Source organism: Camelus bactrianus, chromosome 20, assembly GCF_048773025.1.
Source record: "Camelus bactrianus isolate YW-2024 breed Bactrian camel chromosome 20, ASM4877302v1, whole genome shotgun sequence".
NCBI classification, from domain to species: domain Eukaryota; kingdom Metazoa; phylum Chordata; class Mammalia; order Artiodactyla; family Camelidae; genus Camelus; species Camelus bactrianus.
Genome location: NC_133558.1, coordinates 11624218 through 11648519, shown reverse-complemented (window position 1 = coordinate 11648519; position 24302 = coordinate 11624218). Strand labels below are relative to the sequence as shown.

The window sequence follows — 24302 nt, the reverse complement described above, 5'->3', positions numbered from 1 at the left end:
CCCTGTGCTGACTTCGCAGTGAACGGGGTGGTGCAGAGAAGGGGGTGTGGAGGTGGGAGACTTAGAGGCCTGGCTTCCCATCCTGACCCTGCCACGTCCTGAGCCTTGAGTTAAATCGTTTCATCCTTCAGGCCTTCGCTGCCTCATGGCTAAAACTAAGAGGTTGAGCAAGAGACTCCCTGAAGTCCTTTCTAGTTTTGCCATCTGTCCTTCTCAGCCCATTCAGAATCTCAAATAGCTCACCCAGAAACAAGTAACAGCTGTTTGCATAATAGTGGAATGAGGCCTGACCCAGTGGTGTTGGTTCCTGTCTCCAGCCAAGAGGTCCTGAGAGTTCCTATTTTTAAATAACTGCCTTTCTGTATATTAAAAAAAAAAAATCTTAAATTCTTTAAGTCATTGTAGACAAGTGAATTAAACCCACTGTTTGAGAGTCCGTTAAATGTTTTATTATGCTGATACTGTGTGTGCTATCCACTGTAATGTGTGTGTTAAGCTTGTAGAAGTATTTTCCTTGTGTGCTGTTTGAGAAACAAAATGCATGTCCTCTGTGTTTATTTTTTTCCTACCAGAGAGATGATGAGGATGGTGATGATATGGATAGTTACCAGGTATTAATTACTGCTGCTGTCAATCCTGTAGCATGGGGCACAGCTGCCGCTAATTGCCAGTATCCGCCAAGCAGAGGGCAGGGAGGAGGAGGAGGACCCTAGTGCAGGAAATACGCAGTTTTCACTCGCTTTTGATTGGCTTTAAACGTAATCAAGGGTACAGTACGATTTCTGTAGGCTTCCCTGTCAGTTCACAGTGTATAAGCAGATACTGCATTTTTGCTATGCCGTCGCAAACTGCTAGCTTGTAAAGCCTTTTCTAGACAGGACCACCATCGCTGTATTAAATTGGTGGTCTTAAGAATTGTCCTTATTCATCCGTCATCTTTAAGTAGACTTGTCTCTTCTACATAAAAACCTGCGCTTAGTGCCTTACACCCAAGAAAGTGGCATCATTCTAATCTGCCATTTTATTTTTGAAGACTTTTGCTGGATAGCAAAACTGAAGGCACTTTAAGCACACAGTTTTGTTTAGTCAGTTTTCTCCTTTCTTTCAGGCCAACCTTAGTTATTCCTAACCTGAAGAATTTACATCTCAGCTTTTTGTTTTTGGAAGTCTAGGGGGAAAAAAATATATATATGTGTGCAAATGTGAAATTTTACCTAGTCAGCACTGACTGGCCCACTGTCAGGGGGATGTGGGATAAGAGTCATGGTCAGGGTGGCAGACCAAGATGACGTTTCCTGGGTTTGGGTCCCAGTCTTTGTACTGATTCGCTATATAAATTTTAGAAGCATGTTCCCCCAGTGTGCCTTCCTATAAGTAGAAAGTGGGTCCATGTAGGTAAAGCCTCAGGAGTCCTCAGGTGTCTGGCTCTTAATGTAACGTCTGAAGGGTTAGACTGGAATTAGGCAAGTCAAAGAGCAACCTGAGTAGAATTGGTAGGTTTCTTTCCCTCCTCATAATTTTACTAAGAAAGAAAACAAGCAAGTAAAACAAATGTTGAGGGAAATACCAGTGTCCCCTTGGATCTCAGCATCGCCATTTACTAACGTCCTGTGGCTGCCTGTGCGCCTCCTGCCACGTGGTTCACAGTGAAGTCGGGCGGCTGCTTCTGGGGGTTCTTAGCATGGCTGGCTGCATGTTGGCTTTTTTGCATGGGAAATTTTCGGTTAGCCTCATGGTAGTGGTTGGAGGTAAAATCTTTGCAGCAAGTTCAAAAGATTCCCCGCTGATCTGTCCTTTGCATTTCAGAAAATGCCTGCTGTCAGGCCATTGAGCTATGAATGGTGAAAATGCCTGTCGTTTTCCATTCCGTTTGCTGTTCTGTGATTTGGGCTCTGTTGATGGTGTCCTTCTGCTTAGAATCGCTAACGCTTCAAAGGCATAGCTACAACTTAAATACGTACGTGCACGTACCACGTTAAGACTCATCAGACAGCTGGTGTAGTTTGAGCTTCTCTTGCTTTTAAGTTTAATTATCCTTCTGGAAATCCACGGGCTCCAATTTCTGAGTAATGGGATCCTCAGTCAGCATGCGGTGTTCCTGAGGCCTCTCTGCTTTCTGGTGTATTAATCCCACGGCAACGTTCAATGGCCTTTCCCAATGAAAAGTTCCCTAATCAATTTAAACATCTTTTTAAAGAAAAAGAAATAGTTATCTATGCACTCTACAGGAAAATGTTTTCCCTCCCTGATGTCAGGAAGAAGACTTAAACTGTGTGAGAGAGAGGTGGTCTGATGCCCTCATTAAACGGCGAGAATACTTAGATGAACAGATTAAAAAAGTCAGCAATAAAAAAGGTATGTGAGATTAAACTCTTTGCTGGGAGCAGCTTTTTCACTTCTAGACAATGGTGGCAGGCTGGTTTCCTCCCTTAGCTGGACAGCAGCATCTTTGTGTTTTGACCTTGTAACAGTTACAGCTATTAGCGAATCCTACTGGACAGGGTTAGTGTATGGAGGCTCTGAATTTGAAAATAGTAAGTTTTCATAAAATTCTGGAGTTAACTGTGACACTAAAAGTTAAACTCAAATTTTGTTTTGATGAGTGCAAAAGCCATCAGTATGCCGACATCTCCAGATGGGGTATTCCGGGCTCAGAACCTGGGACTGACAGCAGATAAAGGGTCACTGCTGAAACCACAGCCCTTGGCAGGTCGGCCCCGACTACTGCTGGGCGGCGGCCGTGCACTCGGCTCGTCCAGGGCAGCCTGAAGCCGGCCTGCAGCTCCACTCCCCGCCCCCCAGTGCCAGGGTTCGGATTGCGTGTGCTGGCCACGGCCACTTGGATTCTAGAGTAGAAGTAGGCTTTTACACCTTGGTTTCTCATCCTGGCTTTATGATTCATTCAGCATGTTTGTTTCTACACCAAAGGACACATTATGAATGTTAATCCCCCTCACTCAGAAGTTAGCAGACATTCTCCCTCCGTAAAACATCTCAGCCCCCCCGGTCCGCATGTGGTCTCCATTTGCGTGTGTGCTCAGCCTGCTAATGAAAACTCACTCTGCCTATGCCCAGGTGGCTCCAGAGTTGAATTAGGGTAAGAGAACTTTCAAAATAGATCATATAAAATATCCCTTTTATAACAGGCATGAAGAAAAATAAGTTTGTTTTGCAGAGTACGGTACATGGTGTTTTTTTAATCGTCTGTCCTTATCAAGTGATGTGTAGTTTTATAAAGCAAGGTCACATCCATGATTTCACTTGATCCGTCTGACAGTAGTAGACCTGACTTGTATTATCCCTGTTTGACAAATTAGGAAGCCAAGACTCATCTGTTGAATAACTTTCCCAAATCGCAGAACCTGTAAAATAACCCAAGTCTTCTAACCTCTGTTCCAGCGCTCTGTCTACTCCTCCTGGCATATGGTCCATTAGGCATGTGTCCTAGCCTCTCTGAGCTTAAACTTCAAAGCCTCCCATCCTTTTCTGGGACATCATGGGTGTTTAAGCCACTTGTGGGCATCACCGAGTGAAAGTGGATTTATTTTAAACTTAGAAGTAGTACTTTCTCCCTCTTGGCACTCATCCCTTCCTTTTGTCCTTCAGAGAAGACGGAGGACGATGTGGAGCGGGAAGCCCGGCTTGTGGAGCAGTGGGTGGGGCTGACGGAGGAGAGGAATGCTGTGCTGGTGCCCGCGCCGGGCAGCGGGATCCCCGGGGCGCCTGCCGACTGGTGAGTCCCCCTTCCCTCTGCGCAAGCCTGACGGCCGGTGCCGTGGCCTGCGGCGAGTCGTATCAGTGACCTTCCAGGATGGCCACAGGAAGTGTTAAGTACCATGGGCTGCCGGAGAAGGGCTGCCCGGCTCCAGTGCTCCCTTCCCCCTTCTTCCGCCCCCTGCAAGCCTCCTTCCTCTCACAGGAAGCCAGAGAGCATGTGTCACTGGCCAGGAATCAGATACCACACTCCTCAGTTCCTTGGCGAGAGCAGTTTGGACATGGTTTCCTGATCTCCAGAAATTCTCCTATCTTGGCTTGAAAGAAGGGTGTTTCCAAAGGATACTTGAAAGGGGCGGAAGATATGTTCCTACTTGCCCTCGTGCCTCTTCAGTTTGGTCACCAACGTAGAGTCAGCACTTCAGCACTGCACACACACTGGTTGGTCAGTCAGTCGATTAGTCAGTCAGTCCTGATACTCAGAAGAAACAGCAGGTTCTCTTAGGCTCTGGAGCCAGATGGATCTGGACTTAGCTTCCAGCTGCAGCACTTAACATCTTAAGTTTCCTTATCTTCTCAGAGGCTTTATTCTTAATCTATTAATGGAGCAACCTTTTTGGTACTTGATGTAAGGATTAGATATATATCTCTAATATACATTTATATATATAATTATAAATACATATATTTATATGTATGTATATATTATATATATATAAAACACCTTGTCCACAGTGCTCATTCATTAAATGTAACTGCTTCTGCTGCTTCTTATTCTCATTCTCATTCGTTTTACAAGAATGTGTTCTCGACATTAAAGAGAAATCAGGTTCCTTTTGAACACAGGGTATACTTGCCCAGACAGTCTCTCTTGGATATGCGTAGAGACATCAATGATGTTAGTTGTGTCCGTTATGACAAATGGGCGTGTAATTGATGTCATGGTATTATGAAACTAGAAAATCCAAGTTCCTGGGACTGTAACTTGTAACCTGGTGTTTCTCCCTGCAGAGTCCCCTGTGTGCTGGAATCCTGTAGGTCACATGCAGTGTGCCTGCCAGCCACTTATTATAAACAGCCAGCTCGTTCCCAGGCTTGCCCTGTTCTTTGAGTCCCTCTCCAGACAGTTCTTCTTCTTCCAATTTCAGAGCATCTTGAGTGTTTGTAAAATGTCGAGGCCGGAATCCCATCCCTCGTTGTCCTGATGTGGAAGAGAAAGTCTTAGGACTTTTCATTGTAAGAGGCCCCTGAGGTGATTCTGATGCCGAGGGGTCCGTTTTTGATACAATACAGTTTGTTTTTTTCTGCACACAACCTGCCTCCTTCCACACATCTTTCATTCTCTCTTCCTTTGAGCTTTTTAAATATTGTCCCTTTTGCTTACTTCCCCTGGGTTCTGATCCTGTCCCCTGTGCCCCCAGTAACTACAGTCCCTTCCCTTCTTCCCATCACTAGAATTATTCTCAGAAAGGCTTCGAATAATCTATTTCAATTAACCTCGTATAATTCACTTAAGTGGTAGTTCTCTGGGTAAGTCATGTGGTTCCCATGATTTCTGTTAACAAGGACGTCAAGAAATGTGAAAGTACTTCATTTATAGAACCTGTGTCTCCACGATGTTTCTCTCCTGCTTCCATGCCTCTGTGGTGTTTGATTACCTTACAAGATATAAAACACATATTTCATTGTGATTAAATATTGTTGTTACATTTAGGATCCCGCCACCTGGAATGGAAACCCACATCCCGGTTCTCTTCCTAGATCTGAACGGTAAGGTGACACCTGGTGTTGCAGGGCTTATCACAGTGAATCCCGGCTTGTGATCTATTCAAACCCACCATATTTTGATCCTTAAATCTCTTCTCTGATCACGCACATGCCTTAACTAGGTGACATTTTTAGTTCAACCAAATATATAAAACTATGACACTAGAAGACATAGTGGAAATTTATTCTTAAAAAGAGAGCACTTTAGAGATTGAAAACTGCATACAAAAACATGAGAGCAGCTACTGCTCTGAAAGTTAACAGGCGTGGAAATTACCCAAGAAAGTCATCACCCTCAGAGATTCTGAATCTTAACACGTTGCGAGTGCCTAGGAGTCTGCGTTTCTGACTGGTGCCTTGGCTCCCCACCCCCAACAGTGCTGGTTCCAGAACATGATCACCTGCAACCCTATATGAAGGGTTGTACTTTACTATAGCAGTTAAATTGAACTTGGTCATACCTAGTACAAGGGTTTTCAATGTGTTTTAGCAGTGAAATCCATTTTCAAAGTGAAATTGTGAACAGAACCACATGTGTGGAGTAGGGCAGCAGAGTTGCTGAGTTTGGGGACAGGCGGGCTCTGGCAGGCCCTCCTGCTGGGCCCCTGGGATCCTCAAAGCATGGTGAAAACCTCTCTTCTGGAAGGAAGACCAGTAATGGATGAATGGAAGACATAGGGAGGTTGGCTTTGGCTCTTCCTGTGAGCATTTTAAAAAACTGCTTGCCTTGTCAAGTGGTGAGTTCCCTGTGGTTGGAGGTATACAAGCAAAGGCTGGATGATTATATATAGAGACTTGTGAAGGGTGACTCCTACAGTGGGTAGGGCACTGGAAGAAGATAGTCTTCAGATTTCTCGTAAGTGCTCAGAACTTTGATTCTAAATTGATCATTTAATCACTCAGATCTCTACTTTAGTGTAAGTTATGTAAGTAGACAACAAACCTAACACTAGGTTGTAGGAGCAATTGACATCTGAAAGCATCAAAATTCTAAGGTGTGTTTATGTAGTGAAAATATTTGCTTCTAGTACTGCATACAGAATATATTCAGTCCATTTTATGGGAGAGTCACAGAGGCACCTTTCTGGCTCCTGGGGTTGTTTCTGTAAAAGATAAAAGCTGCTGTGAGCATAGGAATCTCAGTTTCAACTGCAGAATGAGAAATGAATGAATAAATAAAAATACGTTGCATGTTAACTTCATCTGTAAAAAGCATGTTTAAAAATTTCGGGTGCTTGCTTAAAATCTGACCCTCCCCCCACTTTTGTCTCTGTGCCCTGCACTTGGCCAGCGGATGACCTCAGTGCCAACGAGCAGCTCGTGGGCCCCCATGCATCAGGCGTGAACTCCATCCTCCCCAAGGAGCATGGCAGCCAGTTTTTCTACCTGCCCATCATAAAGCACAGTGATGAGGAGGTCAGTGGCCCTTAAGATTCTCTCAGAGGGCTTCAGGTTAGTGCACATGCCTGTGGGCCTGTATTCCCATTAAACTGCTGTGGTCTGGGCATTGGGGGAGAGGACTGGGAACTTTAAAAGAATAGAATGGGCTTGTTGTAAAAGGCAAGGAAGAACATCTGGGATTCAGTAGAGCTGCCCTTACTGTCTTTCTCTAGTGTGTGATGTCTTGTTTCCGTGGCCCCGTGCTTCCCCTCCCCTTAGGTTTCAGCCACCGCCTCTTGGGACTCCTCGGTGCATGATTCTATCCACTTGAATAGGGTCACCCCACAGAATGAAAGGATTTACCTGATCGTGAAGACCACAGTCCAGCTCAGCCACCCAGCTGCTATGGAGCTAGTCTTACGAAAACGGATTGCGGCCAATATTTACAACAAACAGGTAGTAACGGCCTGATTCTGCCATTGCGTGTATGAACTCAAAGCCGTTTCCTTCTATCACAAAGCAGTGTTCTGGGGCATTAATACAGGGGCTGTGCAAACTGCTACCATCCTGGCCTCATTTATCAAAGGTAACAGAGCACGAGGATAGCAGAGGTGAATGTCATCCACTAAAGGACTTTTCCACCTGGACCGATTTGAGACCCATAATCCTACGAGGCAGTGGAGTTATGCCATTTCACTGTTTGAAAAAGGCTAAATGCAAGGTCCATGCGGGGCAAAATTCCTAACCTGATGCCTCCCTAGATCTCATCTCAGAGGTGCTGTCAGCAACACTGCTCCTGAGTTTTCTTCTGGCTTTGCCAGGATAGACTGATGAAACCCCAACAGGATCAAGGAGACAGCAAGTAGGAGGAAGGAGCAACCACAAACAAAAACAAAAACACCTGGATTCTAATCTCCAAATAACAGCTGGACATTATTGTCCTTTAGGATGGAGACAAGGATTTTTTTAGCTCAGTTTTTTTTGTTTGTTTTGCTGAGTATCGTGTGTGTATCAGAAACATAGTAAGTGAAGATGCATTTACTGTTTGTAAAATACTAAACAATTTATATTTTCCACATCACTTAATTCAGCTTTCCTTTTCTACCAGAGTTTCACCCAGAGTTTGAAGAGGCGAATATCATTGAAAAACATATTTTATTCCTGTGGTGTAACCTATGAAATAGTATCCAACATACCAAAGGTAAAGTGTATATTATATTGTAAAGTTATCAAAATATAAGTAATGGAGAATGCATTAATTCTCAAAACTTTTTTTTTAATTGAAATACAATCAGTTACAATGTGTCTATCTCTGGTGTACAGCACAGTATCCCAGTCATGCATATACATGCATATATTCGTTTTCGTATTTTTTTCCCATTAAAGGTTATTAAATCGTCTTCTCACCACAGTTTTGAGAAGAGTATTGTTCATATAAATGTATTCTAATTGCCTTCTTGTCATGCCAGGCAACAGAGGAGATTGAGGACCGGGAAACACTGGCCCTCATGGCAGCAAGAAGTGAAAATGAAGGCACGGCAGACGGGGAGACATACATTGAGAAGTACACCCGGGGCGTGCTGCAGGTGGAGAACATTCTGAGCCTTGAGCGGCTCCGGCAGGTGAGTACCTGCAGCATCTGGACTGGAGGGTGAAATGACCAGCCTTCACCCCAGACAGACAAGGATGTATTTATTTATCAAACACCTTCTCTCTAAATCTATCAGAGAAGGAAAACTTGAGTAGCCATCTCATTAGACAAGATAGTTACTTTGACAAAATAGTAACAAAAATTTAAATACATTTTATTGAATACCTCCTGCTGAAGCCGTGAGCCTGTCATTTTGATACATTATTTCATTTAATCTTTGAGATAACCCTGTAAGGTAAATACTATCATAATTCCCATTTATAAATAAGAAAATTGAGACTGACAGAAGTTAGCCAACCTGCCCAAGATGACACAGCTAAGAAGTGGCAAAAGTCAAATACAAACCCAAGAAGCTTGACTCCAGAGTCCACATGCCTAACCATGTACTGTCTCCCTAAGTTCTGGCCCCAGGTTAACTTCTGTGGGAAAAGTGGGATATTCAGGTGAAAATAATCCGTTAGGTAGTGGCACTACCTGGGAGGTGTCATTAGTTGAAGTCATGTGAAGTGTGCTTTGAATGACAAGCGGACTAAGACTGGCGTCTGTCCGAAAAGTCTTCCTTTCGGAGAAATTCTCCCCAAACTGCTGCACGAGTGAAGCACAAATAACATAAAAGTTGACTGTAGTTTTTGCATGTGAGACATACAGTTATCAATATTTCTTCCACGTTTTTCTCTGCCCATCTGTCTAAAAATCCACAACATGTTTTTAGTTGAGCAGTTTTCCTGGCTTTATTTATAAAAAATGTTTTTGATAGATTAAGCCAAAAAAAAGAGAAAAAAAGTAGAATAGATACAGTAAGATTCCAGTTTTGTTAAATATATGGGGGGAGGGGTATAGGATTGAAATGATCTTAATGTTTTCTAAATCTTCCACAATGTATACTGCCACCATATATTACTTTTGTCAGCAGAGGAAGAACAGTAAATGTTATTTTCAAACTTATAGGCCGTCACGGTGAAGGAAGCCCTTTCCACCAAGGCCCGGCACCTGCGCAGGAGCCTCAGCACGCCAAACGTTCACAACGTGAGCACCCCGCCAGGGCCTGCTGCCCACGTGACCTATCTCAGGGTTCGGGGTGTGGCACGTGAGGGGACCTCAGGTTGGGGTTTACAGGTGGGAACAGAACATTCGGCACTGGGGTGGGCGTCCCACACCACTCTTCTGTTCTAGGGAAGCACGCCAGAGAGCCGTTACAGGTGCTGTGACCAAGCTTTTAGGGCAATCTTGCAAATTTCTCTCTGTAAAGTTATATCCTTGAAAGAAGTTTCTTGAGATCTAAATGGAATGCAGTTTAAGGATGGAAGAATCAGCTAACAGTCCTGGTGCCGCTCTTGAGTCTGTTTAGATGCCCAGTTCCAGCTTTGCTGATGGATTTTACTGTGCTGCCCATCAGTGTAAGAGGGCGCTGGCCACCTCCACGTAGACCCTCCTGCAGAGCCTTGTCTCTTTCTTTTTATTACCTTCCTAAATCATTCCATCTGGGAAATCCAAATGAGGGAGATGCTAACATGGGAAGAAAGGACAGAGCAGTCCATGGACCACTTTAGAGTAGGCTTTTTCCAGAAGCAGCAGAGTAAAAGTCAGGTTCTCTCAAGAAAAACTGTTATCTGCCCTCCCATTCTCAAGAATTGCCAGATAAGGATTAAAAACACGGTGAACATTTATGAAACTGGTCTTACAGTAAGCTGAAAAGCAAACCCTATAATCACTTTCGTACAGATTACTTCTTCTGACCACAGTTCAGTTATTAGAAATTGACAGTAAGAAACTCATACAGTTGTAAATTGAAAAAAAAAGTCTTCTAATTAATTTAGGCATCAAAGAGATCATAATGGAAATTAAGATGTGCTTAGAACTAGGTGATAATAAAAAAAGATACATATACCAATACTTGAGGGAAGCAGTTCCAGTTAAAGAGAAATATTTGTGGATACAATTTTTTAAGTTAGAAAAAGAAAATCAGAATATTTTTAAAGAAGGTAATAACAAATGTTAGAATACAATTATAATAAGTTCAAATAAAGAAGGAAATAATAAATGTTAGAAGGAAAAAGAGGGGAAGGAAAATCAGCCTCCAACTGTATATGTGATACTTTATTTAGTTAGTTATGCTAAATATATAAGCCACATTGATAAAACCGTTCATCTCTTATAGGTCTCCTCTAGTCGACCAGACCTTTCTGGATTTGACGATGATGATAAGGTGTGTACCTGTGGGCATGGCCAGGTTATTAGCAGAATCTAAGTCTGGGAAGTTAGGGTATCTTGGTGTTTTTAAAATCTCTGGACACTCCATCTTAATCTAACGCAGATCATTGTCTCCACACATCCATTTCCAGGTTCAAATACTTGATGTGAAATTGCTGTGAAAACTTTGAGTGTTACATTGTTACTTAGTGTGATACTCTCCATATCAGGATGATAGCACACATGATTGAATAAATATTTGTGTGTTTATGGGTCTAAGTCTAAATGACTTAAGAAGGTATACGTCTACCATGGCAAGGTCAAAATTATTTCAAATGGGGAAAATTAGGAACTTGAAATTAAGGACATTTTGCAGCATTATCTTATTCAAATATTTCTTGAACATGTACTATACTAGGGACTGTGGATGATTCAAAAGTATAAACACAGATTATGTCTTCAAGAAGTTGAAAATCTAGTCCTTAGAGATAGCCATCTCCTGAGAAGTTGAATTAAGATTAAATAAGTTTATACGATATTTAAGAGGAGTTTTCTCCCTTTATCTTATGCAATATTTTATGCTGGCTTGAACCTTTTAAATCTCAAGTCGTTTGCCTGAGGCAGTCCCGGTTTATGCCTAGTACCCAGGAGAAATTATTAATCGAACAGGTTTACTCTCAAAAGTGTTTTGGTTTGGTCTTTAAATTATCTGGTCTCCCTAGATACATAACCAAATTTATAAAAGTGGATGAATGGGACCTATAGGGGTTGAAAAGAGAATTTCATTCTATTTGTAATGATTTCTAAAAACTCTTGAACAAGTATAATAAATTATCAACATTTATTCACTCCAGGTTACCTCGGTTATGACAGCACTTGTCATATTATCCCGTACTTTTCTACATGTTTGATACATTGTGTAATAAAAATAAAGAAGAGCACATACTGCCACTAAAAAGTAGAAAAATTCAAATCTGGGCTCTATTTCTCATTTTAGAGGGACTACTTACAGTTAACGCATGTTTTTACCTTGTAGGGTTGGCAAGAGAACCAGTTAGACATGTCTGACTGTAGCCCCAGTTACCAGGACATATCATGTTATGGAACTTTACCCAGGGATTCACCTCGAAGAAGTAAAGAAGGTAGTGGTGAGATTGGCTTTCTGTGTTATTTCTTTATAATTTCTTAGGAAAAGCATGGGGGGATGTTCTTTTAGAGATGACATATATAAAAAGATGGGAGGCTAAAATTCTAGTTTGCTAAATGCTAAGTGATCCAAATCTGTCTCTTTTTTTTTTTTTTTTGGTATAGTGCTGATTTATTCTCTCCATATTTCAAAAGAATTTCAGAATAACAAAAGAATTTTATACATCATACAATTCAGGGTACGGTTGGGCTCAGGGGGACCACTTCATTTTTCACAGAGTGGGCAGAAACATCTGTCTGCCAACATTTTTTTGAGGTCTTTGACTTTCAGCTGTGAGTCCTGGTCCCAGACTTGAAACCTCAGGAGTTTCAGTTCACAACCCAAGGAGGTGGGGATTTTCTCAGCCATAGGGATGAAGCTCCAGTCAGAGGTGAGGAGAGGGCTTCCTGGAAGGCACCAATGAAGCCTCTGGAGCAGAACAAAACTGTCTTCTTGATTAGAACTTATCCTGTCCACATATTTGATTTTTTTTCTGCTTTGTATCCATTATAGCATCCAAATTATAATAGGCTTTTTGTGTAACACTTTAGAATTTTCAAGTCACATTTCATATGTTATCTCCTGATTTTGAGGTCAGTTTTGAGACACACACAAATCTCATTACATTCTGGTTAGATTTTATTCCTTACCAAAAGAATGTCTACCTCCATCATGGATTTGTACTCTAATTAGGGTATGTTTTAGAAGAACGTATGTCTGATTACTGAAAGAATTCCAAAAACGATACCAGAAATGAATTTGATCAGTGACAGCATTACTACCTAAATATGTAATCTCCCAGTGCCCTGAAGGGAACAGCGCTCTTTGGATATGTAAATCAGCTCTGTGACCCGAGCCCTTGTGTTTTACCTTCCACGTGCCATTGAACCAGTGAATTGAGGGGAAAATACAGAAGGAGAAATAGAGGCCCCCAAAGGGTAAGAAATGAATAAAAGTGAGGAAGAAGAGCTGTCCTTCCTTAGGCATATGGAGCAGGGTGGCTTGAGAGAACAAGTGGCTTGCAGAAAAACTTACACAGTATTCAGTATTAGTATGTGCACAGCATATGCTCATTGAGAATATTAGTATATTCACAGTATATACTCATTGAGTGAATATTGAGCCTCTACTTCCTATATATAGTGACAGATACCAAACGGTGCTACGATCTTAAAATCCAACTGTGGAAATGAGATATATAGAAAATAAGCTAGTAAATGACAAAGTGCCAAAATGTACGTGTAGATAATAAAAGCTCTGAGAAGTCAAAGAAGTAGAAAATCAGCACGAGTTGAAATTGATCTGGTAAGTGGTGCTTAAGCTGGATCTTGAAAGAAGGTAGAAGATTTGGTTTCTGATTTCTTTGCCACTGTCCTGCCCTTTGATGACTGTAACTTTGTAGCTACATCTCCATTTTGCCTACCTCGGTTTTAATGCTTAGCCAGATACAGTCACCCCTCAGTATCCACGGGGGACTGGCTCTAGGAGCCCCTGCGTACACTGAAGTCCCATAGCCAGCCCTCCTTAATCTTCGGATGCAAAAACTGTGTATTTACTGAAAAACATTCACGTGTAAATGGACCCACCACAATTCAAACCCCATGTTGTTCAAGGGTCAACTGTATTAGCACATTGATTTCTTTGTCATACCGGGTATCCTGGTGGCTCGGTCAGTACCACGCTTCCCGTGTGTTGGTTAAAGTGCTCTGTGCCTGTAAACCCATGCCTTTTGTTTTCCCCAGGTTGTACGTCAGAGAATCCTCATGCCTTAACAGTCAGCCCTTTTAAAGCATTCTCTCCTCAGCCGCCAAAGTTTTTCAAGCCCCTAATGCCTGTAAAAGAGGAGCATAAGAAGAGGATAGCTCTGGAAGCCAGGCCTCTTCTAAGCCAGGAGGTAAATGCTTGACTTGTCCGCACCGTGTACCATAGAGTGGACTCGTTACGCCTGCCGAGAAGTCACGGTTTGCATTAACAAGTCAGAAGCTGCACGCTGACGTGTGTGGGTTGTCACTCCACGGACCCTGTCCTGGAATACCTCATTCTCAGGCACACAGGGTCAGAGTAGAAGTTTCTGCTTGTTGTTACTGCCCTTGTTTTCTTTGTGTTTATTATGCCTTTTCCCAAAGTGTTTATTACCTTTACGTGAGAAAGAGATGTTCCCTAGGTGTTTTGAAAGTATTAAAGGCTTTTTTTTTTCCAATTTGATAAATCCAGCGATGCTATTTGCTGTAGAATCCGCGTAGTCTTGTCCGATTTCATCAGTAATGTAACTCAAGCCTGCAGAATTGTTTGCTGCACTACTCACATGTGGTAGAAGTGTTGGTGTTGCTTTTCTAACTTGCATGGACTTAATGTGTATTTGGGCCGTCGTCTCCTGTGTGTGATGCATCTGTGTGTCTTAACCTTTGCAGAGCATGCCTCCATCTCAGGCACATAACCCTGGCTGCATTGTACCCCCAGGAAGCAATGGCAGCAGCATGCCAGTAGAACACAATAGCAAACGTGAGAAGAAGATTGTAAGTGCTGGAACCGTTTCTGTCATATTGCCTGGTGGTGGGTTTAAGGCCCTTTCATCACAGAGAATCATCCACATACTTTAGAAGAAATTAAGATATGTATTAGGTCTTGGCTTTTTTTGAAAAAAAAAAAAAAAAACAAAACACATGATCATTGGTAATGAAATTTTGCATGAACATGGTTGTGACCTGTGATTTTTCTAAATGATTGATTAATTAATTTGTTTAGTATAAATTTGCTTCGAAAAAGGGGGAAAAGGCACTTGTAATGATTCTAGTCTTTAAAAGGTGTAACCCAGCGATCACTTTAACTAACACTGAATCTTTCTAATGTGCCTATACACACTGCCCAGATTCTGAAGTTAATCTACCTAGAGGAATTGCACTCACTTGGAGTAAGTAATCATGCATTCAGCTGTGGGTGTGTTTGAAAGCTTTTTTCATGTTGCCTGATGCTATTGCCAAGATTATTCTGTAGCCTGTGGCTGCTCCGCAGTCCGTCACCGCCCATCATCCGTACCGCTCAGGTGGCCTCTTTTAATTTGCTGGCAAAATAGATCCCAACTCCCTTGGTATCAGTCCTGCTTTCAGGATTGCTTATCTGTATTTTCCCACAGGTAGGTTGAAACTCTACCTGTAAAGCCTCATTCCCTAGCACTTGGTTTTCAAATTTCAAATTCGAGAAATAGTTTGTAAGATGCTATGTACCAGGCACTTTGGATTAGAAACGATACCTCAATGTAAAAACAAAACTGTGTATTCTCAGGCCTGGAAAGAATTCCCTGATTTTGTCTCAGCTTTCACTCTCCTGTGGTTTCCTAGACTCTGAGGACGTGAGGCAGCTCGGAGCTTGATGCTCCCGTCCACATACGGTCTGCTCTGTGCGCAGAGCGTGGGACGTTTCCTTTCCTGGCTGCTCCACGTCAGACCCATTCCAAAGGGTCGTCGGCGTGAGGCCCTTTAACAGTGCTAGAATATGTGGTCACACACACTGCATGAGGTGGGCTGGAACCTCACCTGCCTGCTCCAGGCGCTGGGAGCTTCACAAATGACCTCGTTCCTCCTGTCCACTGAGGAGGGAAGAAGAGGCACCATTTTCCCCTCCCCTCTCTGTCACTCTTGTCCTCTTTGTCCCTGTGTTCTCCCTGTCCTTCTGTCCCAAAGTCCCCACCCTCATTCCTGCCGGAGAAGGGTGCATATCAACAGCTGCTTCTCCATCTCTCCGAATCTCAATGAGCTGCTCAGTCACTTATCTGCCCTCCCCCTGCTTAATTAATCATTGCTGCAGCACAGGGCTAACAAGGCCAGGTGGCTGGGTGGTCACTCCTGCTCGTTCTCTGGCTGCTCAGATCTGTCTTTGATGTGGCACCTCTCACCATGGTGCATGGGCACTAAATTTAAACCTGTTTTAACAACACATTTTGGTAGAACACACCACCGTGGGACTGCTAGACGGCCCTTCTGGGGCAGCCCCAGCAGATAGTTCGTTCCACTGTTCACAGTTTGCTTCATAGTTACTTTCTTTACTTTCCTTTTATTATTTTAAAACAAAACCTGTCTCAGGGCTTTGAGCTAGCAGAGAGTAGGACGGAACCAGATTCTCTTGATGCAGGAAGTTTTGAGTAGCAGACTCTATGTGATCAAACACACCATGAAACCCACTAAGCAGGGTTTGATGGTACCATTTTTCTTGCTGGGCTCTTATCTGAGAGATCTGCCTCTATGCTCCTTAGCTGTCTAGCCCTCCATCTGCTCTTCACCTCCAAAACCATTGGACCGTCTGATATATTTCAGACAGCAGCTTTTCGAGGATGTTTTGGTAGATTTTAAGGACATTACTGGCTTGGTCTGACGTTCTAGTTTCTCTTGGAGAAGCTTTCATTTTATTTCTCCTCTTGTAAGTGGGTATAAACTGCTTTATTCCGGTGTTCCCTACTCTCTTTTTCCTTTTCCACTCTTGAAAAAAATTAGAGGGTCAATCAGTGGTTCACTCTGATCAAGTAAGTTGGCAGTCATTTTTGAGAGGCAATATCGAGACATTGTTGCTTTTATTTTACAGCCCATCTATTACCAAAGTAACATGTAATTTCACAGAAAGTATAGTAAATACAGCTATGCTTGATTCTTTTTTTAAACATTTTTATTGATTTATAATCATTTTACAATGTTGTGTCAAATTCCAATGTAAAGCACAATTTTTCAGTTACACATGAACGTATATATATTCATTGTCACATTTTTTTTCTCTGTGAACTACCATAAGATCTTGTGTAAGCTATGCTTGATTCTTAAAGCAACATGTTGCTGTCTGATCAATTTGAGAAGATACACAAATGCACTTTGTGTCTCCCATGAATAAGTAAAGGCAACAATAAGCCTCTGGAGACTCTTTTTAAGTCATGAAGTAGACAGAAGAGCAGAAGGAAAGTCAGTTCGCCCTCTCCTAGGTCTTGCATAGGCAGCATATGATTTATGTCTCTTGTTTTACAGAAGAAGGAACACAAGGCTTGTTGAGTGACTTACCCAAGGTCTCACAGTTAACAAGAGCATGAGAACTAAGGCCCCATCCTTTGGCAGAATTGGGCTGACCCCAGTGACTCCAGGGGCTCCCAGAGGCAGTGCAGATGCAGTCACCCTGCTGCTCCTGCTGCTTCTTAAAAGGGGCTGCCCTGCCCTCAGTACCATGGACAGAAGTGCCTGGGGACCCTCGGCCTGTGGGGTCTTCCTGAAAACAGAGACCATCTCTCTGATTACAGTGGGAGTGAAAATGACTTTAATTGGGTGAACGTCTTTGCAGAAGGTCACTGCTTTAATGTAGGTTTTGATCCCTTTTTAAAATCAAGGTATTTTGTCTGTAGGTGGATATCAGCTGCATAAACTAAATCTCAAAAATCAAATCATGAAGGCTGTAGCCATAGAGAAGCCTGAGAACTTGACGCCATACTCCACTCTTAGGAAGAGCTTTCATTTTTTTTTCGGTCCTTCAGACATAGTAGGAAAATGCTTCGTCCCCTTTAAGATACAGTGATAAATAATATTTCTGGTATAAAATGTCTAACCAAATTCCCTTAAAATACAGCTTAAACCAATTAAGTCCTCTCTTTTCTCCTTGAAGGCAATAACTTTACAGACTTTCTGCTTCCTTTTATTACATGCTGGAAAATGATTCCTCGCTCCTCAGTTTTCTTTCTTCTGGAACTACTTGCCCTTACTCCTTTCACTTTTCTCTTTGGGTCACTCTCGCACCCCTGTCCCCACCCCAACTGCATAACTACGTGCTGATCCCTGTTTGAACTTCATCTCATAGGGTTTTTGTAGACTCTTCCATTTTGCCAAGGTCGTTCTAATCCTTTAGGAATAATTGTTTATCTTTGGGATTTTAATAAGTGTATACCTATTTCTACACATTAAACTCACGAGTGAATGTTTCACTTGGCAGAGTTGTGTTTTAGGATGACAGACCTTCCCTCAGTTTTCAGAAGAAATAACTTCAGGCATAAAAGGGGCCCCGAGTTACAAATTTCAAATTTGGTTTTCCTTGCAACAACTTCTTAGTAATTAATTGCATTAGGGATTCCTGGGCTTTGGGGATTAAAGCAGCTTAAATCAAAAAGAAATGTAAGAGGAACAAACACTTAAAATTCAATTTTGAGTCTAAATAAGTGAAGTAGGGAATCTAGAAAATATAGCAAAAGTTACTGATTCAGGTAATTCTGTCCAATTTTTGCTCCTTTACCAGTGTTCCCTCCAACCCCGGGAAAAGATCTCTCTACCCTACCCCCTTTTTAACTGTGCTACTTAATTAGAATGCAGCTAAAGATAAGATAGCAAGGTTAGTGTTGCTAAAAGTTTTGTTTTGCTAATTTCTGCAACTTTATCACTGACATTTGATAGTCACCTTTGATTAATAGCCAAGGAATTAAGGCTCCTGATGCTTTTAAATAATTTGTATTCAAGTCATTTTAAAACCCAAGAAGCACTGAAGAATATTAAGCTATTTTTAGGTATTTAGCATCTTATAAGATAGAAAATATTGCTATGGAATTAAGTAGATGAAATTTTTCTCCATTTGTAAACTCCCATCAGCCATATCTGCTCTCCATCCCCCTCCTCATCTTCTCCCTCCCCCTCTCCTTGCTTCTCTTTCTATCTCCCCTGAAATGACACTTTAATGAGTTAGGTTAGTGTTTTGGTTCTAGGTCTTTACAGTGACCCTGTTGTTATACTGAATGAAATTTCATCCACCCAGGCAGCATCCAGGATTGTTTTTAGAGCGAGGACCCACAGTTGTAACTCCCTGAGGGCAGGGACCATGCCTGTCTTTGCTCAACACTGGTATTCTCAGTTCTTAGGACAATGGCTGGCATGTAATGGTTGCTTGATGAACATTTGTCGAATGAAAGTCACATTTTAAAAGAGAAAAGGAATATTTGCAATGGCATCAGATGCTTATGACGTTAATTTTAAATGACTAGATAATTTCATTGATTTTTATTTGAAAATAAGATGCCGTGTGTTTTACATTGTTTCCCACCAAATATAAAAGAATCATTCACTCAGCGAGAGAGACTGAAAGTTGATAACGCTCACACTTGCATGTTTACCAATCTTTATAAACAGGACCCTAAAACTATTTGACAAAGGAGATTTTCATTTAAATCTCACTATCTTCCTCACCTGCTAGTCAAATTCTCTATCCGTGCTTCTCAGAAGCCCTAGTAAACAGTCAGATTAGTTTAGTATTTTACAGACTTGCACTATTTAGTATAATACTGAGAATGGATGTTGAAATCATGTTCTTTGCCCTTTTGCTCTCGGGGGGGGGGGTCTTTGTGTCCCTGCCCTTCCTCCCCATAAAATAGCTCAGAAAACTTTTTGCAAATCATCTTATTCACCTGCATTTTGCTCTCCAAGGTGCGGACTGTAAGAACAAATGAAACGGCAGCTCTTCTCTGCCTCTGGCTGCCCTTCTACTCACTTAATTAGGAAAGGAAACACATCTAGCTGAAAACTAATTGCAAGGATCTAATTAAAAGTCCACTGCACTTCCTTCCGTCCTTTCCTTTAAACCAGGGGAGGGAAGGTTTCTAATTATCAGCATTGAGTGAGCACAGAAAAAAATAAATCTCCTTAATATTGGATGATACTGGGTTCACACTCACAGACCTCTGAGGATAATAGACCTGTGTCCACAAAAGGTGACTAGACTTAACCAAATTCAGAAACACAAAAAACACTAAACACGTGAAGGTGAATGCCTTTAACAGCAGAGCACTTACAACCTGTCTCAACAGTACACATGCTATAAGGAGCTCACGGCTGACTTTTGCTTCATTTCTGTAGGACTCTGAAGAGGAGGACAGTGATCTGGAAGCTCTTAACCGGAAGCTGATAAGCTCACAGCCTTACGTGCCTGTGGAGTTTGCTGACTTCAGTGTTTACAATGCCAGCCTGGAGAACAGAGAGTGGTTTTCTTCCAAAGTGGATTTGATGAACTCCAAGGTCCTGGAGAAAGAAGTGGCCCGCAGTCCCACCACCAGCAGCATCACCAGTGGCTACTTCTCCCACAGTGCCTCCAACGCCACCCTGTCTGACATGGTGGTCCCTTCTAGTGACAGCTCAGACCAGCTGGCCCTTCAGACGAAGGACACAGACTCCAGCGAACATCCCGGACCATCATTTGTGCATGATCTCAGACCATCCTCAAACAAAGAGTTGACAGAACTAGAAAGAGGCTCGGTAAAGGATAAGATGACTCCAGTGCCACTCAAGGAAAATAGTGCCTTAGCCAAAGGGAGCCCACCATCCCAAAGCATCCCTGAGAAAAACTCCAAAACGCTCTGTAGGACCGGCTCATGTCCTGAGCAAGAGACTTGCTCCAGCAAAAGTGGCCAGCCAGCCAGAGGATTCTGCCCCAGGGAAGTGACCATAGAGCACACCACCAACATCCTCGAGGACCATTCTTTCACAGAGTTTATGGGAGTGTCAGACGGGAAAGATTTTGATGGCTTGACAGACCCTTCTGCTGGAGAACTTTCAAGTAGGAGGAACCCACCACATACATTGGACAGTAAGAGTGTCTCAGATGGGCCACAGGACCTTGGCCAGCTGTGTTCTTTGGCAGAGAATGACCAGGTAATAAATTCCAGGGGCAGTCCTTTGGGTCCTGGGCTACCAGTGAGGGCACCTAATTGTGCCCCAACCCCCAGAGGCCCTTGAAAATAGTGACTTAAGAGGAGAGATTCATTGAGGTGTTTCTGACAGGGAAGATGAGCCCACCTGGGGACCAGGCTCACATCCTGCCCAGCTGGCTGGGGTCGGGGAGCAAGTCCCCAAGTCTGCTTGTTCCAGAGTGGAACTGTGAAATATACTAGTGGACTAGTGGCTTTTTAAGCTGGTGTGTGGGTTCATGTTGAATTAAGCATTCACGTGGGTAAGGATTAGTCAATCGATCTTGTGTTCCTTCCCTGAAACATATAATTACTGACCATCCCAAGAATATCTTGGCAGTAGCACGTACCATATGCCATCAAATCTGTGATTTTTCTGATGATTAGATTTACCATTATTTTATGTCTCATTAAAAAAAATACTTCCAATTAAACTATCATTATCAGCAATTTCAGCGATGTTGAAAAGCTCAGTGTGGGGGAGGCATGCATTGCAGATTTGGTAAAATACAGACATTTGGTGCCATAGGATAAAAAGTGCTTTGGGGAAGTGTAGGTGAAATCCTGCGCAATTCAAACTTGGGCTTTGGAAGTTACCCAGGTTGGTTTATTATAGTGTTTCTTTCTTTCTTTTTTTTTTTTTTTTTTAATTTTTTCCCACCCTCCACCCCCCGGTAACCACAAGTCTGTATTCTCTGTCTGTGAGTCTATTTTTTTAGTTTATTATATTATTTTTAGGTTTATTATAGTGTTTCATTTTCATATTGGAACAAAGTGGGTTTTGCCAATATTCCTAAGAAAAATAGTGAATTTTATTAATAAGAGATTATCTACTTCTGGGTACCACTGCCTCTTCCCATTTGGGGTCCCACACCCTAGCTGTAGCTGTGTGAGAGATAGGGGAGCTCCAGGCTTAGCCAAACAAAGAGCTGACAGAACCAGAAGGCAGCTCGGTGACGGACAAGATAATTGGGGTGCCCTTCAGTCCCTCTGTTTTGCTGAGGAAGTTATCATTCCAGTTTGGTGGCTCTTTACCCCCAAGTTTTCCATGCTAGTCTTTAAAATTTCAGTATGTGATCATTTATACAGCATATGCATACAGAAACTGCAAAAACCAAACAGTGGTCTCTTACACCTCAAAAAAAGTCTTCTTTCCCCAACAAAATATAAAATAAAATAAAGTTACTATTACTGTTCTTGCAAACTGAACATTCATTTGTTTAAAAGTCTTCAGCTTCCTTTATACTGTTCTTGAACAGAATCCATGTTGCTGTCCTGCCTCAGTTTTTCAGTCCTTCCAAGAAGTCCAGGAAGAACGTGGTCAGGAAGTCCAGGGGTTAAGTCTTCACCTTAGAACAACACTTACCAAACCTAAATGCACAGTAGACTCACTGTGGGGTGTTGCGTGAAGATGCCTCTTAAAAATTCAAATTCCCGGGAGTCACTGTCCTACAAACCTTAAGATTTTGCTTCAGTATGAGGAGCAGTGAAGGGGATAAGATTTTCACAAACCCCTCTGCTAAAGTAATATGGGTGGGATGTCTGGGGGCTGCACTGTTTGAAGCATGGCCCATAGAAAAGGGAGGGGCAGTGACACCCCCCCCCACCTTGTTTCAATACCTGGGTTATTTGCCCAATAGCAGGAACAGTACCTAATTTTTGCTTTTGAAAGTCTCTGGAATAGCGTGTCCCTGCCAAAGATCTTGCTTTAAAAGTTGAATTTACAAAAAATAGTTTTTGTATCAGGGTAATGTGGGACTATGGGGATTTTTTTTTCTTTTTTTAAAAAAAGTTGCTTTAGTATTTTTCTTATATTGGTTTTAATAGATTATTTTGACAGTGTTTTGAGAACTTTTAAGTACTAAAGTTTGACTTCTATTCTTACCCTGGTATGACTGAGAACGTGGACCCAGAAATAACATGTTTTTACTTTAACTTTGGGTCTTGCTGTCATTACTTTTCCTAGAAGCTTCATCTTGGAGCTAGGTTTCTCCCTTGTAGAGTGTAAATTCTAGAACTTGATTCCATAGCAAACAGGATCCTGTGGGTCCCTGCAGGAAGAGCCCCTGGTGTGGGGTGGGCAGGGTCTGGCCGAGGGTGGTCCCTGTGGGTGGGGAAGGGTGGGGGGGACAGGAGCTTGAACTCACCACCCTCTGCATTCCAGGGGAGCGCGGGCACTCGGTGAGAGGCAGCACGCCCTTCCTCCGAAGGCCCCAGCATCTGTGTTCCGGTCGCCTCGCGGGAGCACCAGCCCCATCTTTAAAACCTGCGGCAGCCGGATCGGACCTCAGACCAGCATGGAGAAGCCGTGTGCTTCCCGGGGCCACCTCCGCTCCCCTCCAGAGCAGGGAGGGGCGGCACTTTGTCACTCTGCTGAACCAGCAGCCTCTGCTTTTTTCCAGAGAACCGAAAATCCTGGATGAATTAAGTGGCAGTATTTTTGTTTGCACTCACTACACACCCCCACTGTGTAGAAACCTCCACAGATTCAAACAGACTTTATTCTTGTACAATTTTAATTGGTTCTTGCTGTAGAGTCTGGAGTCAATGCTCTAATTTTTTTTTATAAATAATATATATGATGTATATGAAATGTGTATCTATAGTATGTCTGGCGACAGACAAGACTGCACACTAAAATGCGGATAAAAGTGGTTTGTAGAGAATCGTAAGGTACTAGACTTTGTTACAAATTTGGGCCATCTCTCAGAACATGAGCAGATGAGAAAGATTGTATCGCCTAAGAGTGAGGCTGCAAATCCCTCTCTGCAGCTAAGGTTACAGGATGCCGTTCTTTATAACCAAAGAACTTACATAAGACTGAACGTTTCTGCTGTCCTCTCCTGTTTTATGTGTACAAACGTGTTTGACTGCAAGCTGGGTGCCATACTCCCCTTGGCCGCCAGGCTGAGTGCTGCCACTCTCTGTCCCTAGTTTCATAAGCACACTGAACAATCTCACAGCCCCGATCTTTGGTCTTCCACCTGGCCTGCCACCTGCTGATGTGACGTGGTATTCTGGCCGTTGGTAGTGACGGGGGCTCTGACCCCAGCATTACCGGTACCTTGGTTCAGCCCAGCCAGGCAGGTGGGATGCACGGAGCAGTATTACTGTTAAGAAAACACAAGGACATGCCGAGCGTCGGGTTCAGGGGAGGAGAGGGTGTTGATTTTCGTCTTTTTGTGGTTTTGTTTGGGATTGGTAGGTTTTGTTGTGGTGTGGTTTTGCCGTTGTTATTTTACTGACATTCGGGAAAATGCTGAAGAGTTGGAATGAGCTATAAATACCGTTCACGGGTGCCCACTTCGCTGTCTTCGCAGGAGATGATTGAGTACAGACAACCTGCTGTCCTTGTCTTCATTTGTAAGATGCTCTTACTGATGGAGACGGAAGGAGTATGTGTGCGGAAGTTTTTCCAAAAGTACTTTGTGTACCTATCATGTAGATGCCTGTACGATTGGCCTGGATGTACAGCAATAAATGTATTGTGGGAGCCAGAGGAGGTGTACAGCCTGCTGTACCTGTTTCCTTCAAGTTCTTAGCGTCAGTAAATGGGTAAGATATTGGAGATTTTAAGGAAAAGCTGCTGTCATGAATTTTGTGTATAGTGAGCTGACTGTAGTATTTTACTATTGTCTGTTTAAAGAAGAAAAACTGTAATTTATATCCCCTTTCAACTTTATTGTATTTAATTGGTACAGATGGTATGTGTGTGTGTGTGTTTTAGA

The 24302-nt window shown here is 42.6% G+C and overlaps 1 protein-coding gene across 1 annotated transcript in view; it reads left to right on the top strand.

Moving 5' to 3' along the window:
* Positions 1-22648, top strand: part of KIF13A (kinesin family member 13A) — a 174076-nt gene extending 151428 nt beyond the window's left edge. The window contains 15 exon segments of the mRNA XM_074348138.1: positions 573-611; positions 2256-2355; positions 3607-3733; positions 5429-5484; positions 6773-6897; positions 7141-7317; positions 7970-8062; positions 8331-8483; positions 9461-9538; positions 10671-10718; positions 11739-11844; positions 13631-13782; positions 14300-14404; positions 19748-20545; positions 20547-22648. Coding sequence (XP_074204239.1) covers positions 573-611; positions 2256-2355; positions 3607-3733; positions 5429-5484; positions 6773-6897; positions 7141-7317; positions 7970-8062; positions 8331-8483; positions 9461-9538; positions 10671-10718; positions 11739-11844; positions 13631-13782; positions 14300-14404; positions 19748-20545; positions 20547-20585 — 2196 coding nt within the window. The 3' untranslated portion in view covers positions 20586-22648.
* Positions 22649-24302: the final 1654 nt, after the last annotated feature.